This window comes from Lepidochelys kempii, chromosome 1, assembly GCF_965140265.1.
Source record: "Lepidochelys kempii isolate rLepKem1 chromosome 1, rLepKem1.hap2, whole genome shotgun sequence".
In the NCBI taxonomy this organism is placed as follows: Eukaryota; Metazoa; Chordata; order Testudines; family Cheloniidae; genus Lepidochelys; species Lepidochelys kempii.
In genome coordinates this window covers 213,359,818-213,378,501 of record NC_133256.1, presented here as the reverse complement: position 1 = coordinate 213,378,501, position 18,684 = coordinate 213,359,818, and the positions used below count along the sequence as shown (strand labels likewise).

The 18,684-nt window shown below is 44.2% G+C and overlaps 1 protein-coding gene across 1 annotated transcript; it reads right to left on the bottom strand.

Moving 5' to 3' along the window:
• Nucleotides 1-4,918: 4,918 nt before the first annotated feature.
• Nucleotides 4,919-11,672, bottom strand: LOC140898735 (helix-loop-helix protein 15-like). The gene is made up of 2 exons (XM_073313020.1): nucleotides 11,346-11,672; nucleotides 4,919-9,442 (listed from the first exon to the last, which is right to left on the bottom strand). The coding sequence occupies exons 1-2, from the start codon at nucleotides 11,357-11,359 to the stop codon at nucleotides 9,046-9,048; spliced, it is 411 nt and encodes a 136-aa protein (XP_073169121.1). The 5' UTR covers nucleotides 11,360-11,672; the 3' UTR covers nucleotides 4,919-9,045.
• Between the last annotated feature and the right edge of the window lie 7,012 nt (nucleotides 11,673-18,684).

The window sequence follows — 18,684 nt, the reverse complement described above, 5'->3', positions numbered from 1 at the left end:
ACTGCCAATACCCTCCTCTTATATTCAACCTGCCTTCCCACAGCTAGAGCACTCCTTTACCCCTCCTCCCCCGGCTCTCCTCTGACATTGCTTGGCTCCATGGGACAAGAGCCAGTCTCAGTGAAGACTAAGGTAGTGAAGACGGACCTCTGTGACCTGACAGAGGTGTAACTTTTGTAACATGTGACTGGGGCAAGGGCATGCAGATCAGTTCCTCACTAGCAGGGCTGTGTTTCCCACCTTTAGTACACAGGAGATCTTGCCTCATCTCCATTCTCCCCACTGTCATCACAGCACATAATGTCCCCATGCAACTTGTCTCTCGGCTGCCAGGGCATCCACCAAATCTTTGTGCATTCCCCCTTGCAGTCCTTTTCCCTGCTGCCGGAAGCCTTCCTGGATTGATCCCCTCAGCCATACCCTCCATCTTCTGCTGCCAGTTGGGCTTGAAAGGTATATATGCCCAGAGGACCACAAAGGGAATGGTCAGGCAGGTGAGAGGCACTGTGAATGATTGGACTGGAGCATTTTCCAAGGCAGTTTGGAGGAGAATCAGAAAGTGTCATCTCCCTCCACCATGCAAGCCCTCAACCCACTTCCATCAACAAACCCATTTTAGAGGGTCAGCATGGAGAGGAGATTTATTCTCTGACTCTTCTCTCTGGTTATTTCTCTAGCTGGTGTTTGTTTGACTGAGGGTAAGGATGTGCAACAGGACTTCTGGGGACCAGCACGCCCCAGAGAGGTTTTTTTTTTCCATTTGGTGTTGCTGCCTCCTCTGCTCTCCTGTTGTCTCCCTGAGGAGGTGACAGAAGGTTCCATGATTTGCTGCCATTCAGCAGCCTGGAGCAGCAGCACCTGCCTCCTTTCCCAGGGGAAGTGGCGTTTCATTGACAGCAGAGCAGGATGCAGGGCTGTGGGGAGTGAGTGGAAATAAAAAATAAACACACCACATCAGACATACGCCCACTCACACACCACACTGACCACATCAGACATACACACATTCCCCACACCAGCCATGCAGTCATTCACACACCACACTCACCACATCAACCATATGCACATTACCCACACACCTCATAAAATATACACACATTTATACGCCACACTCACCCCACATCAAACACATACATTCACACAGCACACTCACCACAGCAAACAAACTCACTGGGACCATTCACACACAGCACAGGTAAATGTATAATTGCAGTAGAGGAGGCAAAACATCCAAAGCAGCACCCACCGCACACATTTAGCACAAGGGAAATGAAAGGGAAGGAAATTCACTATACACACAGAGAGCACAACACCCACAAACAAAGCAGAGAATAGTCTAAGAAAGTGAATAATGGTAAGAAAGCAAAGGAGGAAACACACACGCAACACAGCAAAGCACACCACACACCTGCATAACCAGGGGCATGTGCAGACATTTTACTTTGAACCCTTTTGGGGGATCATGTTCTGTGTCCCCTGCCACCCCACTGGCAGGAGCTCACTCACCCTACCTCCCCCGCACCCCGGAAGGAGCTCGCTCTTCCCTGACTCCTACCCCCCTATCCCTCCGCAGCCCCAGGGCCGGGAGGAGCAGCTCACCCACCCCCCTGCCACTGCAGACCCAGCCCGGGCTGGAGTAGTTCTGTGCTCCCAACAATTATTGGCGGGGGGGGGGGCAGGGGCTGTGCCCCTGTTTGCCCTCCCCCATTGTGCATGGACATGCAGAAGCCTCCTCACACAGTTTAAGAGACTCTGCAGAAGTGTAAACAGTAGGGAAAGAAGAGGGGAAAAATCCTCTACACTAGGGATGTAAGTAATGTTTAAAAAGTTAACCATTTAAACCATTACAATTCTATCCTTTAAAACGGTTAATTGATTAAAGGGAGAGGGGCTGGGGTTGCTCTGGCCAGCAAGGCGGAGGCTGGGTCTGGGGGCCGCCAGCACGGCTGGAGTCCAGACTGGCGCGGACGGGGCCCGGCTAGCGTGGCCGGGGCTCGGGCCGGGGTCTGGCCAACACATCCAGCCAACGTGGTTCGGGGTCCAGCGTGATGTGGGAGCCAGGGCTGGAATTTGGCCAGCACAGTGTGGCCAGGGGTTAACGGTTAAGGTCTGTTAACATTTTACATCCCTAGCTATGCCACACCCAAATGCACACAAATACCAACTCCCATGAAGAAAAAGGGGCTGCTGGGGAATGTGAACCAGCCAGGAAACACAGGGGAAGTAAATACACAACACACACTCACTGAATAGACGTGGATTCAGGAAAGACCGAGAATAGGTGGGTGAATGGAACACAGCATGCTCACAAGAAGGTACCTGCCTTACAACACACAGGCATACACATATCCTCTTCTTGCTTACAGAGAGTGTATAAAAAATGAAAGAATCGTGGGGCCAGAGAGAGCAAGCAAACAAGCATGAGAATGATTCTGTGACCTGGTGGTGGGAACACTCCCTTCAGAAATGGGAGATCCAGGATCCTGTTCCCAGGACTCTCTTATTTATTATCCAAAGTGAAACAGCTTTAACAGGAGAGACTGAGGGACTCCCACATCAGACTGTCCCATAGCCCAGTGGTTAGGCCACTCCCCTAAGAGTAGCAAGTCACTGTTTAACCCTTTCTCCCCCTCAGGTGCAAGAGGAACTTGAACCAGGGGTGTCCTGCATCCCATGTGAGTGCCCTAACCAGGGGTGAAAGTAAAATGGAACTCGTACTGATATGGGGGCTGGCTCTGCCCCCTCCCCCCCGGAAGGGGCGAGGCCTTGTGTGGAAGGGGCGGGGCTGGAGGGGCAGCATCCCCTAGCCAGCCCATCTGCACTGCCTGGCCCGCACCGCCTGGGGCTGCAGCAGCGATTTAAAGGGCCGAGGGCTCTGGCCACTGCGGCGGTAGTGGCAGTGGTGGCCGGAGTCCCGGGCCCTTTTAAATCACCGGCCTCGGGGCAGCTGCTCCTTTTCCGCCCCCCCGCCCCGTCGGTGGCCCAGGGGGAGGGACGACAACGACTTTAAGCAGGGTCCTTTGACGTGGCAGAGCTTTCACATCACTGCCCCTTTTGCATTTCCCCATTGGCGGCCCTGCTGCGCAAAAGGGGCAGCGACGTTAAAGCTCTGCCAGGGCAGCGCTTTAAAGTCAGCTGTATGGGCCAGTTCCAGGGGCACTTTTTTATTGGTACACTATAGCGGCCCGTACTGCCTTACTTTCGCCCCTGGCCCTAACTGTCAGGCTAAAGATTATGAGGGAAGTCTGCCTAACTCACCTGCAGCGCCTGATCCGGTAAGCACGTTCAGACCTTGCCTACCAGGCGCTGCAGGTGAGTTAGGCAGAGCAACACCTATCTTCCCCCAGGCTGAGCATTGTTCTGAGGCTCAGGCACCCACACGCATGCTGTGCACATGCTGAGAAGCAGAAACACAGGTACCTAGGGAACTTTTACTGCAAAACTTTAAGTGCTGAGAGACATCTGAGCAGGGTTTCTGTGACTTAGGCACCTAAGTCCTTTTGTGAATCTAGCCCTAAGTGCCAAGGTCTGTGGCAGAGCAGGGACTTGAAGTAGATCTCCCAAGTCGCAGGCTAATATCCTAACCCCTTCACCATCCTTCCTCTCCCCATCTTGTGTTCTTGGGCCAGGTGCTCAGTGTGACTCAAGAATGGGGCTAAAGGAATGTCCTGATTTTGGTATGTACATTCTGGTTCACCGAAAGAATGTCATGGAAGGTCTCAAATTAAAGCTGGGGTCACACTCGTCATTGATATCATTGTGAGATGTATGTAGTTTCTATGTAAGGAGCTATGTATACATACTGAAAGAATGTTTCAAAGACTGTATCAAAGCAGAGTTGACAAATGGGTTTTCTGTCAGGCTAGGAATATTTATTCACATGTCTCTCTGTTGAAATATAAATTAAGCATTGTCTCATTCACAATGGGTCCCCCCCCCCACACCACCACCTGTCTAAGCAAAATGCAGATGAAGGACACAATGGAGGAAGAGAACCTTATCTTGAGATACACTTAAAAGGTTTGCTGGACTATATTTGGGGAACAAAGATGACACTCTGTCATCCTGCATGTAGGAAGTAAGTAGGCAGTGTGTTTACATTCATGAAAACAGGATCCCAACCAGTTTAAGCTAGAAATGCTGCAGAAGACTGTGGGTGAGATAAGACTTCTTCAGACAGGAGGTTAGCCTGTTAGATTAAATTTAGTCTCTAGAAACCGTGTTGTGGTTTTGTTTTATGGTAACCTTTTGTTTCCACTATCCTTACTCACTATGTCTTGAATCTTTGGTAATAAACTTATTCTTTTCTTCACTCTGAGTATATCTCAGTGCTGTGGTATTAAGCCAGGTGCTGATCCTGAGTTGAATCATTCAAGCTGGTGTGTAGAATTTTCCCTTGGGGACAGCAGATCTGGTATTTCTGTGAGCATTCAATGGATAAAGGACTGGACACTATAGGGTAATGCTTCAAAGGAGCCTGAGGACTGGGATAAACTTATTGTTAACCTGCAAGGCAAAGTAAGGGCTGGCATAGCCCAGAAGAGCATGATAGTGTAGTGCACAGACCTGGCATCCAGTTAAGCACAAGCAAATCTCCCTCACACTGGAGGCAGTGGATAGAAGGTGACTCACAGACCCCAAGAATTGTCATACTCAGATATTGCAATAATGAGCTGGGTATAAATACCTAAATAAACAGATCGATAAGATTAGATCAAGGGATTATGCACCAATAATTAAATGTACCACGCTGAGGTCCATGCAATGAGTACAGCAGAATTAACCAAACCCAGAAAAACAAAAGTCAAGTTTCACTGTAATTTTTAAAAATGTATTTTCTAAACGATGAATAAAACAACAATACAAAGCAGACTGTATTTTTTCCCTACAAAAATCTTGCATTTTTATATAAATACAGTAAATAAAACCAACTGAGATACAGCAGGAGAAATCCTTGTAAAAGATTTTTCTAATATAAATATCAGGAGATGAATTAACATCATATTAATGGTTGATTAGTTAAAATACGGGTTGAATTAAATATTTTTTTCCAGTGTCAGCCACCAAATCACAAACTGTTGTGGGGAGATAAAGAAAGCAGAAATAGTTGTAACATGGTGACAAGGTTCCCTGTTCTGTATAAGCAATAGAGATCTTCTTTCTTTTTATTCCTTCCTTTTAAAAATTTCTGTGTCCACCTAAATCCCTCTTTTTTGTCCACTGCTCTCCTGATGCAAATCATTTCTGGAGTCCTTTAAAACTAGGCCCTGGAGAATGTACTACAGAGAACAATCCCGCTTTGGCCATGAGAGCAGCTATGGATAAAATGGCTGCAATAAGTCATTGCCATCCCTTATTTGCTATATTTCTCTGACTTTCCTTTCACACACTGTTGATTCCAAGAAATGCTTCAACTTGAAAAAAATGTTCAGTATTGTGATCAGTGCAGAAGATTGCGAGACCCTTTGAAGAGTAGCAAGATAGCTTTGAGCGGGCTGGGTTTAGAGTGGACATTGGTAATCCCGAGGCTATGATAACAGGACTCACCAAAAAGGATATCACAGCAGAGAGCTTAGATGAGTGAAATAATTTAAATACCTAGAATTAATGGTTGTTGTTGCTGCTGCTGCTCTCTTCAGAGGTGCCTGGCATCATATTAAAGCTGTGTGGTGCAAATGGCAGGAGATGATCCCAGTTCCCTGGGACAAAAAGGTGCCAATCAAGTTAAAAGATGGAGAGAGTATAAAACTGTAATTTGACCCACCCTAACATCCAGAACAGAGACTTGGCCAGCCACAAGAAAGGAAATCAGGCTGCTCTCCACCACAGAAATGAAGATGTTGAGATGGTCAAATGGTTGGATGCTCGGTGACAGGAAACAAAACGAAATTGTGAGGGGCCTAAAGCGGGTTGCTGCAAATGCAGAGAAGCTGAAGGAGGCTAGGCTCTGCTGCCATGGGCATATTCAGCGGAGAAACGAGAATTATATCGGTAGGATGGATTTTGCAACGGAAGATGACCAATGGGGAGATCAAAAACTTGGTATATGGACCAGATATGAGTGGGCCTCTGAAAGACCAATCTGCATGACAGCCTGGAGTACAATCATGAGTTTTAGAAGAAGGCTATAAAGGTTGCCAACCCTGTATAAGGAAGTGGCAAGAGAGAAGTCAGTAACTGTCATATTTTTATTGCTACTTTAGATTTTTGTCTCTCTTTTTAATATACATATATATATAGGATCAGCAGCCCTTGAACACTGAAGTTTTCTGTTTAGGTCTCAGATCAGCTATAGCATGGGCAGTAGCAATGTAAGATGCTCTCATATTGTTCCATCAATGTACCTTGAATCTGAGATGCAAAAATCACCTGTAGAGATGTGAAGGGAAGTCAGTGTGCAAGGACAATTCAGTCCTGTCCTCAATACTGAGGTTACCAGTGAGGTGGCTAATTAATGTTTATTGTGATGGTACTTTTTTAAAAAAGATTGTTTTAATTCCATATACCTTGTTATTTCTGATGCCTTTAAGAGTTTACAGTTTGGGCCTGATTTTGCAAGCCCTTTGATCTTATCAGAAATTCTCCTCATAGGGAGATACTAAGAAGGGCTGGGGAGTACCAAGTTGGAAAACATTTTCAGTGGTCCCTAAGCAGCAAGCAAAAAAAAAAAAAAAATGGCTCTGGAAATTCGCCATGGCAACTTCCCTGACTGCCTGTCCATAAGGCCAGCCCTGATACTCAGATCCTTTGTTTCTTTACTTTGTGCAAAGACTGCACTGTTGCTTCTGCTCCTTGACAAATAAATTAAATGTAACAATAGTAAAAATGCCAGTTGTGATTTTAAATCTGCAACAATCTGACAATTTTTACCAACAATTTTTCTATTTAAACAAGTTAAAAAATATGTTTGGTTTTACATACACCCACCTCCCAATCTTGTAATTATTGTTAATTTCAGAAAATAAACAGAATGGCACCTTCTAACTCAACAAATTTGTGCCTGATGCATCTTACCCTCCATCTGCTGACACATGCATGTTCCTTAAACATTAATGCTGCAGACTTAAAAAAGCTATGAGAGTAAACTTCTTCTGCTTCATGTCTCCTCTAATTCCATTAATTAATTTCAGATTGTGGTATTTTTACAATTCATTAATTGAAAGAGCTTCTAAATTGCCATAGGAGCTGCAGGTGATAATGAAAGAAGCAGAAAATACATACATGGATTTTCAGCTCACAGGTTTGAGGTTTAAGCATGAAACCTTGGGCAATGAAAAAAATCATTTTTTGAATTGTAAACCATGGCATACAGAGCTTTAAGAGGTATAGTAACTGAGCTACTAAGGTACTTTAAGAGGTATAGTAATTGACTTTGTGTGGATAAGTCATGTGCCTTAGCCCCCTGATCATTTTCGTTGCCCTCCGCTGGACTCTCTCCAATTTGTCCACATCCTTTCTGTAGTGGGGGCCCCAAAACTGGATGCAATACTCCAGATGTGGCCTCACCAGTGCCAAATAGAGGGGAATAATCACTTCCCTTGATCTGCTGGCAGTGCTCCTACTAATGCAGCCAAATATGCTGTTAATCTTTCTGGCAACAAGGGCATACTGTTGATTCATATCCAGCTTGTCGTTCACTGTAATCCCCAGGTCCTTGTCTGCAGAACTGCTGCTTAGCCAGTTGGTCCCCAGCCTGTAGCAGTGCATGGGATTCTTCCATCCTAAGTGCAGGACTCTGCACTTGTCCTTGTTGAACCTCATCAGATTTCTTTTAGCCCAATCCTCCAATTTGTCTCGGTCACTCTGGACCCTACCAGTATCCTCCAATATATCTACCCCTCTCCGCAGCTTAGCATCATCTGCAAACTTGCTGAGGGTGCAATGATTGGCTATTTGGATTTTGAGACATATAAACTAAAACAGGTTTGATGGGGAAACCTAGGGCATGGTTCTGCTCTAACACTGGTGTGTATCAGAAGTAACCCAGCTGAAGTCAATGGAGTTTCGCTGGTGTAAAACTGGTGTAACTGAGAGAACAATCAGGCCCATAGAGAGAAAATCTGAGATGGTCAGAAAACAGAAAAAAAAGTCACATAAAATCTTTTGCATTATTTATCTACATTTTGTTTCAGTGGAAATTTTCTAAGTGGCAACAGAGAGAATGACTCTGCAATTTCTACAATGTCATTTTTACAGAGCCACTTTTCTGCTTTTAACTAAACTTGAATAGAAACTAAGGATAAATACTGTCAATTCTAAATAAGAGCCATTTGAATGCAGCCACAAGTTAGTTTTATGAAGCAAAACCTTTCCTCCTTCCTGTTGTCTCTGAACTTAACTGTGATTTGTTATGATATCCTTGGCCTTGTTGACAAGTATAGACAGAGCCAAGAGGGAAAAAACCAGAAGACTCAGGGTCTAAAAGCTATTACATAACTCCTGTCTGTTTTGACTCGTGTGTGTGTGTGTGTGTGTGTGTGTGTGTCTCCTGAATCTTTTTCCTTCTCTCTTTGTCCCCCAACAATCCACTCTGATGTGTGCTTTTGTTTTATTATTGATGACTCATAACGTATCACTGAGAGCATTGTCTCCCTGGAGACTTCAAAAGGAAGAGATGGACTTTCAAGGAGGCAGAATTTATCCTTTGTCCTTCAATTTTCAGATTCCCTCTGATATTCTTTGTAGTCTGCTCCCTCTCCCTCAGCAGATCATCATCTAATTCTCTTGGTGAGGAGTGAGGGCTCTTCAGATTCCCGTCTTCTGCTGTGTTTGAACTGTACTGTCTTGCTTAGACTGGAAGGGCCTCACTCTGCCTTCACTAATATACAGAAAACTCCAGCTGAATTCACTGGGAGCTAAGCATGAGCAGCTGATGCCAGAATTTAACTGGAAGCTCCAGGTGTCCTGGACCATGACTTTTTTATGTTTTGCACAGCACTAAGCACTGATCTCAATAATTAATGCATGAATAAATAAATAAATAATCACACTCACTCTTTCTTCCTCTCTAGTTCTTTCTCTCCCCTCTTCCTTCTCCCTCACCCCCTAAATATCTAGAACATGATTGAGGTAGGAGATATAGCAGATGGCCAGCCGGAGGACTTCAATCTTTGAGAGTTTCTTGTCGGGGGGCAGAGTGGGCAGCAGCTGCCGGAGCTCCCCATAGGCCATGTTGAATGCCTCCACCCGGCTCCTCTCCCGGGTGGCATGAGCTGAGCGGTAGTTTGCTGTAGCCCGCCGGCTACGTCGTTTCTCTTCCCGGCTCAGATGCTGCAGGTTGGCTGCTCCCCCAGACCTGGCATTTTCTCCATTTTCTGCTGTCAGGGCTAGGTTTTCCAGGAAGCAGCAGTCTCCCCTGAGGTCACTCCCAGTGAGGGATTCTTGGTCAGAGTCTGCACCCCAGAGAGGGTCTGAGAAATCCCTCTGGTCCAGCATCATGTTCCTAACCAGGAAAGGAAAGAGAAAATGTCAATGGCAGAATATAAAGGCCTTTCAACCCAAAGGAATTTACAGACAATGGAAATAGAATCACTCTGCCACACACTGAAATGCAGCTGTCTTGTGCTGAATTTTTTCTGCAATCCACCCCACTAGCATCACTGCAGAACAGACGCAGGATGGGACCTCAAAAGTAACTTCTTTAGTTCCCTGGAGCAGTGAAAACAATTATCTCCACTAAACTTCAACCAGGACACTATCATAGACACTTTTAGGCTTGTGGAAAATATGAATGGAATGGTATACGGACCACAAAGTCAGAAAACCAATTTTAAGTCTCTTCTGAGACACAGTGCCCACTGGCTCCAGGCTGGGGCACTGGGGTCAGTACAGACTCAAGGAAAAACGCCTGCTACTTAGTTTGCCATACCACTTCCTTCATGACAGTGTCTCCTAGTATCACTGGGTTGATCTCTTATAACACCATTATCACTTCTTGTAGCATCCTGAGTTCAATGTGCAGATCTCCCATCTAAGTGTGGTACAGGACTGATCTTGCTTAAACTGTGAGACCAGAGCAATCAGAGCTGGTAAATTGTTATATTTATTTATTATTTATTAAGTGCTTGATTATCTACATTATATGTATAGATTGATAGATAGATATAGAAAGTCCTTGCCTAGCACAGCTACCAAAGACAGACAGAAAAGAGAAGCCACAGGAACTGAGATGTGGAAGTCCAGTATGATAATTCTATTATTTTAAATTTAATATTATATATTTATTATTTGTTGGGCTTATTATTGTGGCCATGACTGGAGAAGGGGCCTTTAGTGGTTTTTAAATGAAGAGAGGAGGGAGGCCTGCCAGACATGGGTTGGGAGGATGTGTCATGCATGGGGGACAGCAGTGAAGTAGGATGAATATGAGTTGAACCCTAAGAACAATTAAGTTTTCTCTGTCTTGCACCTTTTATGTAAAGTGTTTCTTTGCCTGTCTGCTGGGATGGTAGGGCCGGAAGTCAACTCAATATGCTACTAAGAGGCAGAAAAAAACCCACTAACTGGATTCTCTTTGCCCAAAGTCAAGGCCAATATCAAAATGCAGTTCCAGGCATTGGGCCAGATACAGTGAAACTAGTGCAGGGAAGTATAAATTACTCAAAGTCCTTGCATCCCAGGGAAGATTCACTGCAAGGGACGTCAGGTCGTGTTACCACCACTGTCCCCCCCTTGGGGTTTACCCCGGAGAGCCCGGAGCAGCTTCAGCTTATAGGCAGGGCTCCATAAAAGCCTCAGGAGTGGAAGCTACTGAGAGCATATGGTGAATTAAAGCAGCCCTCAGCAACCCTGAGCAGGCCTCCTTCCTGGCCGGTATTGCACGGTTGACCCCCCATGTATCCATAGAAGGAGAATAGTTTGTGGCCACATGGCTCTACCACCCAAGTCCTTTGGCACATTTCTGCTGCTGGGGGCTCTGCACTGTGATTTATGTTAGTGCAAATAAAGTCTGAATTTAGCATATTCACCGTAACTATTCATCTTTTTCCATTTGACTTATAGGGACTAACCCTCTCTTTTCATAGTGCATGTGTGTTTATGTGTGTTTACATATGTAGCTGTGTTTGCATGCACATGCATGTGTGTTTATGTTTGTAGTTGTGTTTGCCTGCGCATGCATGTGTATTTACATGTGTAGCTGTGTTTGCATTTGAATGCATGATATCTGTGGTCCTGGTTTTGTAAAAAGCCAAATAATTACATAAGAATTACAATAATCCTTTCATCTCCTCTTTCTACCTCCATTCCCTCAAGGGCTGAGTCTTTGTTTTCTCAAAAGAAAACAAGAGCATCTCTCTATTTCCCACTCCTGCCCCACTTTCCCTCCTTGCAAATCTCTTACCCACCTTCCAGTCCCCATCTGTCAGGCAGCCAGCAGCACAACATCGCCATTGCTTGTGGCTATGTCAGCAGCACCATGGGCTAAGACAATAGAACCAGCAACTAATACATTCCCCTGGGGGCAAGCATCAGTAATGGGTCTGTAGAGGGAAGAGAATGGAGTTAAGGGGGAGAGAAAGGATTTACACTGGAAGGAACAGACTAGAGGCTTGGTCCTGCTTCCATTGAAGTGAATGGACACCTTTGGCTCTGACTTGCAAAGTAAGCAGGATTGGGCCGTGCATTGCAAAGTAAGGACTAGATTCTGCTTTCAGGTACCACCATAGGGCCTAAGTGAGTTCTGTATAATTGCATGGGTGCAATGATAGAATTATCTTGCCACTTCTCTAAATACCAGTTCAAACTCTGTTATTCTTCCTCATCTGTGTGAAAAAATATATTTTTAAAAAAGCAGGTTTCCATTATTTTAAATTACAATTTTAAATGACACTTTCTTAATGGGATATTGTAGAGGTTTGTTTGTTTTATTTTCCAGCCTCTCAAAACATGTTTAAATCATTGTAGATGGGTTTTTTCAGTCAACCATGTTCATTAATAGTAAATAATATTCAATTGCTTTTGCATCTGACAAGTACATTGCAATATATTTAATAATGATCTGATTTAATTTCAATCTGCAAACCATAAGAAACCAACAGCATTAAATGACCTTAAATTAACTGCTACAGCTCACCTGTTTATGTGCTCTGAAGAAAACAGACTCCAGGCCAGGAGTTAAAATGAAATCAAATATTATTGATTTTAGCCTTCTGCCACATCAGATGAAGAAAAACTGAAAACAAATTTCAAACAGAATTTTCTAAAAAAACCCAAAGTTTGAAAATCAACAAAAATCTGTTTTATATGAAGCTTCTTTCAAATAAATGAGTTAATGTTTGCAAAGCACTTGAGAGCTATAAAGTGATAATTAATACTAAGGACTCCTACAGATGGGAGAGAGGTGCTGTTTCAGGTTTTGCCTTGATTGGAGGTTTATTACCCAGGATTATTTTTCCCAAAAATATTTTTTCTTCTTCTTTTCAATATAGCTGGTTAAAGTTACATTCACTTCCAGGTGCTCTTTAGTGAAAAACAAAGTGAGAAGTCCCCCCCAAAACAGAACTGAAATGAGCTAAAGAAATTCGTTATTTTGCCCTTCTGATACCAAAAAAGATGGTTGAGGGACTGGACTGGACTGAAGTTCTTCTTTGCTTCCAAGCAATGCTGTAGCTCTTTAGAGAACTGAGCAGAAATTCCTTTCTTCTTTGATTCGGGCTGATGTTAGCTCAACAAAGCTTTCTTGTGTCAGTGCTTACATCCGCATCACCACTGCTTCCAAATATGCAGAGGGTACCACATTCCATTCAGACTTTCCTTCATTCGCCTACCTGCTTTATCATTTTATTCCTTTAGCACCACTACATTTTGTGTCAGGCTGGAAGATGCTGTTGAAAGATGATTAACGCTGGATTTTAAACAGGGCGAGTCCCATCTGGTGGCAGCAAAGTAGGACGAATACAGAGAGAGGGCTCACTGCCTATTTGCTTTCCTGGGGCCAATGGACTCAGCTGGAAGATGATGTAAGATCTAGAAAGGAGGCTGAAAACTAGATGGAAAATTTCTTGTCTGATTCAAATGATATTTCATGGCAGATTCTATTGGACCACAAGGCAGCAGATATGAGCCACTTGCCTGGATCTGACATCTATCACCGTGGTAGAGTTTTCACAGCCCTCAACCCCTCCTCAAACATTTTCACTGAAAACCAGACTAGTGATGGCTGTCAACAGCCCCCAAGATGTTTTCCCCTGTGCCCCCAGCTTTTCTCTTTCAATGACAAAGGGACGTCGCACAGTGTTAATAAAACCAGACAGTCCAATGAAACTGGAACATGGACCTGGAGGATTCCATGTAGTGACTGGCTGATGAATACAATCAGTTAAATTGGGTTATAAATAAAATATCAGTTTCTTTCCTTTGTCTCACACCCTGTAGCCTTAGAGGGATTTTCAGACAGAATTTATGTAGAGGGATTGCTGCAATTACCCCCCAAATGCAACTGCCTTTGGAGAGGGAATGCAGCATCCATTCTGCATCAGCAATGCCACATGATAGTTTAGGACAGGAAGTGAAAAACACCTTCTCCAGCTGCAACTGAAAGGGGGAATTTTAGGAAGACAGAATGTAAATACCTAACTTGGAATCTGGCCAGAAACACCAGGGCCAAGACCCTAGGTCTTGCAAAATGTATATCATGAATGGCCAGTATGTGGCTAGGGGCCTGGTTTTACCACTCCTGGAGAGGTGGTAATTACAGCCGCACAAGTCCCATATGCACCATGCTGGGACTTGGGATCCAGGTTGACTCAGGCCTTTGTCTACATTAGGCAAATGGTACCAATTTTAGTAAAATGTAATTAAATCAGTGTAGGCCCCCTTGTGTGGACACTCTTGTTTTTGTTTGAATGTGCCTTCTCTCAATTTAGCTTCAGTTAAGTGTGCTCCATTTGAGGGGTCTAGCAATCTGTGTGCTTCCTCAGGCCATGGGGAGCTGAAAGAGGCATTCTCCCTCTCTGAGGGTATGTCTACACTGGCGCTGTTGTAGCCCAAACTATAGAATATGTATTAATTATATTGATTACTTAAAAAGAAAAGGAGTACTTGTGGCACCTTAGAGACTAACCAATTTATTTGAGCATGAGCTTTCGTGAGCTACAGCTCACGAATTCCCAGTAATCACTTTGAGGTTTGACAGGTTCTTGTCTCAAGGTCAGGCCCCGTATTACTAAAATTATTGTTTAGTTGGGAGCCCCAACGTGCATAGTTGAAATATTCACACTTTAGGAACCCTTCTGTATTTACAATAGTTTATTAATACATTTAGCAAAGTCACAAACACTCTAACCCAGAAAGGTAGATAGAGATAATACAGAACGTACATCTGAACATCCATATACTCACACCTTCCCGTGCAGAACCACCTGAAATGGTAGCCATTATCTTCCTCATCACCATCATCTTCACCAGTTGCCATCATTTTGGCACCTCCCAAGGGCTACATCTCTCTCTCTCCCCCACACACAGACAAGGATACAGGTTTTATAATCAGTTACACTGACATCACTATGTCTAATGCATATTCAGTAGGGGTTTCTCCCTTCTTCCTTATTTGTATTTCCTCACCTGACTAATGTTGAGATGCCCTTCTCCCATAGGTTAGAATCATAGAATATCAGGGTTGGAAGAGACCTGAGGAGGTCATCTAGTCCAACCCCCTGCTCAAAGCAGGACCAATCCCCAATTTTTGCCCCAGATCCCTAAATGGCCCCCTCAAGGATTGAACTCACAATCCTGGATTTAGCAGGCCAATGCTCAAACCACTGAGCTATCCCTCCCCCAATTAGTATATTAATGATTTCAGCTTATTATCAGAGATATCAATTTGTTGCCATAGCACTCTTGTGGTCAGACATCTGCAGATGTTCTATCCAAAAGCTGGTGTTAGCTCATGTTCCTGTCGTTGGCTGGTGCCGTTATAGACAAACTTTCCCCTTACACACTCTATTTCCAGTTCCCCAAAACTTAGGGATGACTGTTGGGCCATTTATCTGTGCCAAAGTCCATAGGCCTCAAGCCTTATGCTAACTGCTGAAGCCAATGCCTTACAGGATACAGGCTTGTAGATCCCTTGCATTACTGCTGAATAAAATAAATGCTAAAGCTTTCAATGCTGGATATTCTATGGGCTACACTATAACGTGGCTAGCTCTAGGGCTCTAAAAATAGAGGTGTGGCTATAGCAGCATGAGAGTCACCTGGGTATGTGCCTAGGGATTCAGACAGGATCGTACTCCTCTCATGCCACCATGGCTGCACTTCTATTTTCAGCGTGTTAGCTAGATCAGAGCTAGCGCACGTTTGTCCGCTTGAGCCAGAAATAACACCTTCCAGTTGTGGGGTAGGCATATCCTGGGGCAGAATGCCTCCAGTGCTCTCCCTAGGATGTTACAGCTCTACACCGCAGTCTCCTGGATACATAAACGCAAACCCACCCTTTCCCTCCCCTCTTATGGGATGCATTTTTTATTCAAGTCACTGAATGAATAAGCAATTTCTCCCCACTGCTTTTAGCAGAATTTGTGAATCTGATTTAGTGGGTAAAATTGGGAGTGACATGATCTGCACAAAAGCTCTCCGTTCCCCTTGCTGCTCAATCCGTACCGGGAAAACAGGGAAGAAATTTTACATACTGATAAAAGAATCCTATATTCATAAGGTAGTATCATCCATATTAATGAGGGAGAGCTCTCCAGAAATGGGAAGAATTTACATGCCCAGAGCCCTCTCTAGTTTCCAGCAGCCAGTTATATTCAGTGATATGCTACTGGGAAGAGATCCTCAGAGCAGGAGGGTATTTGTGAAACCTCTATTCATATAATTTATTTTTAATAATAATAATAATTTGCACATATATATTTTGTTAGTGCTGAATAGGTTGTGTGAGGAGTTATTAAAGAAAACGAATGACAAACAAGTAGTGACATTTGCAAAGTTGTGTATTAAATCTGTTAATGAACTAATTGCCCCTTTAAAATAAACCCGTTGTATCTGACTAGAAATAACAGTCATGTAGGAGCTTTCTGATTGGGTGGTGAACATTCCAAAAGGGTGGGATTTGGTAGCTGAAAATGCTGCTGATCCTTATTGAATGGCCAAGTCCCATCTCCTTCTGGCACCAAAAGAAAAAAAAAGACAATTTCTGGGATTGCAGATGAGAATTTTTGAACGACTGGACGCGACAATGAGATTGGTCAATGTAATGTGCTAAGCTGAGTGGCAGCAAGTATTCTAGTTCTTCTTGTGTCTGCAGCATCCTAGGATATGATTGTCATTGTCTTAATGATCCTCCTGCTGCTACTCGTGCACGCTTGTGTAACCCTTCTGCCCATCAGAGTTGGCAGCAACAAGGGCCGGGTTCAGTATCTAGGGGTTCTGTTCCAATAACACAATGCAAAACTGGCTCAAGTCCCCATCCAGTGACCTGGGACAAATATATACCACCTCCCCTGAGCACCTCTAAGAGGCAATACTTCCCCTCTCCCAAGCACAGAGTCTGACTGTAGCAAAAGTCTTTTAATAACAGAGAGAAACAATGTGGCATTATGTTGGGGGAAACAACACTGTCATAAAAATAAAGGGAAGGGTAACCACCTTTCTGTATACAGTGCTATAAAATCCCTCCTGAACAGAGGCAAAATCCTTTCACCTGTAAAGGTTAAGAAGCTAAGGTAACCCCGCTGACACCTGACCCAAAATGGCCAATGAGAGGACAAGATTCTTTCAGATCTGGAAGGGGGGGAACAAAGGGTTTGGGCTGTCTGTGTGATACCTTTGCCGGAAACAGATCAAGGATGCAAGCCTTCCAACTCCTGTAAAGTTAGTAAGGAATCTAGCTAGAAAATGCATTAGATTTTCGACTTGTAAAATAAGCTGTGCTGGAGGAAATGTGTATTCCTGTTTTTGTGTCTTTTTGTAATTTAAGGTTTTGCCTAGAGGGATTCTCTATGTTTTGAATCTGATTACCCTGTAAAGTATTTACCATCCTGATTTTACAGAGGCAATAATCTTTTACCTTTTCTTTAAATAAAATTCTTTTAAGAACCTGATTGATTTTTCATTGTTCTTAAGATCCAAGGGTTTGGGTCTGTGTTCACCTGTACCAATTGGTGAGGATATTATTATCAAGCTTTCCCCACGAAAGGGTGTGTAGGGCTTTGGGGGATATTTTGGGGGAAGACGTCTCCAAGTGGGCTCTTTCCCTGTTCTTTGTTTAAATCGCTTGGTGGTGGCAGCATACTGTTCAACGCCAACGAAAAGTTTGTACCTTGGGGAAGTTTTTAACCTAAGCTGGTAAGAATAAACTTAGAGTGTCTTTCATGCAGGTCCCCACATCTGTACCCTAGAGTTCAGAGTGGGGAAGGAATCTTGACAACCACCAACAGGATTCATAACACAAACCATGAGCAAAAACCTACCCCAAGCAAATTGGGCCATGTCCTTTCCCTTTGATTCTTGAGTCCAGCAACCCAAAAGTCACCCAAAGTCCCAAAAGTCCAACAACCCAAAAGTCCTGCAACCCAAAAGTCTCTGTCCTTGGTGAGTCCAGAGTTCAAAAGTTCATCCAAGAGTTTTAACCCCCCCCCCCCCCCCGCCTGTGTGGAAATGGGGAAGGGAAAGAGTAAAGGGGCACCTTACGTGCTCCAATGGCCGACTGCCCTGCCTCTCCATTGGTTTCTGCTGTAGCCTTCACCACCAGCCACTCTGCTCCATGCACTGCTCTCCAGTAACCGTAGTGCAACCCGTTCCCCCAGCTGCTCCTCTCCGATAGCCATCCTGCAAGCCGCTCACCAATATATCTTCAGGCCCCCTACTACTTAACACAGTACTCAGTGATTTCAGCTCTTAGTAGAGGAGCCCCAGTGCTGGTACACTACTGGCCCAAAGTAAATTCAGCTCTGTAATCTGACTCCTATTAGAATTAAATACACGGTGGAGAGAGAGAAGGTGGTGCATTTAGGGCTCTCAGAAGGGACCCATACCACAATGTATAAATACCTGCCCCCAGTCTTTTTTCATTTACTGAGTTTTGGAACCCATGTCCCTTGCCTAGCAATTGCTACTTAGTTGATGGTGAATCCCTCCATCATAACAAAAAGCCAAGTACAGTTCCACTGTCCTTGATTCACATAATCAGGATAATAAAACTTTACTCTCCAATAACACAGAAACTGGGGATCCCACAGCAGCCAAAGTGACCATCTAGGTGGGGTGGGAGTGCCTATGCAAATGAGATCAGCCCCTGAAGTTCTTTTCCACAACCTGCCACAACTCACCACCAGATGTCAGGGTAGGGCTCATCCTGACTCTGCTTACACTTGGGTTAAAGAGCCCTTTGCTCTTAAATACAGGTTTTCGGCTGTGCACAGCCATAGGAGTGAGTGTCTCCTGTTCTGAAGGCTGCACAGTCCCCTATACTGTCTTGTTTTACTTGAAACCTTAACTGGAAAGACACATTTTATTATCTATGCCAGTCTAATGACAAAGATCGCCTAGAATGGGGGGGAAACTAGCTCGTCCTTTGCATCTGCAGATGGCCCTAGTGGTAGTGGAGTTCATTTGGTGCGGTTGTGTACGAGAGTGTAAGGATTTGAGGATACTTTAAAGGGGATATTCAGGTCCTGCACATCACAGGGCTTTGTGCAGATGTGGAAACAAGACAAGGGTGAATCCACCTGAAATTCTTCT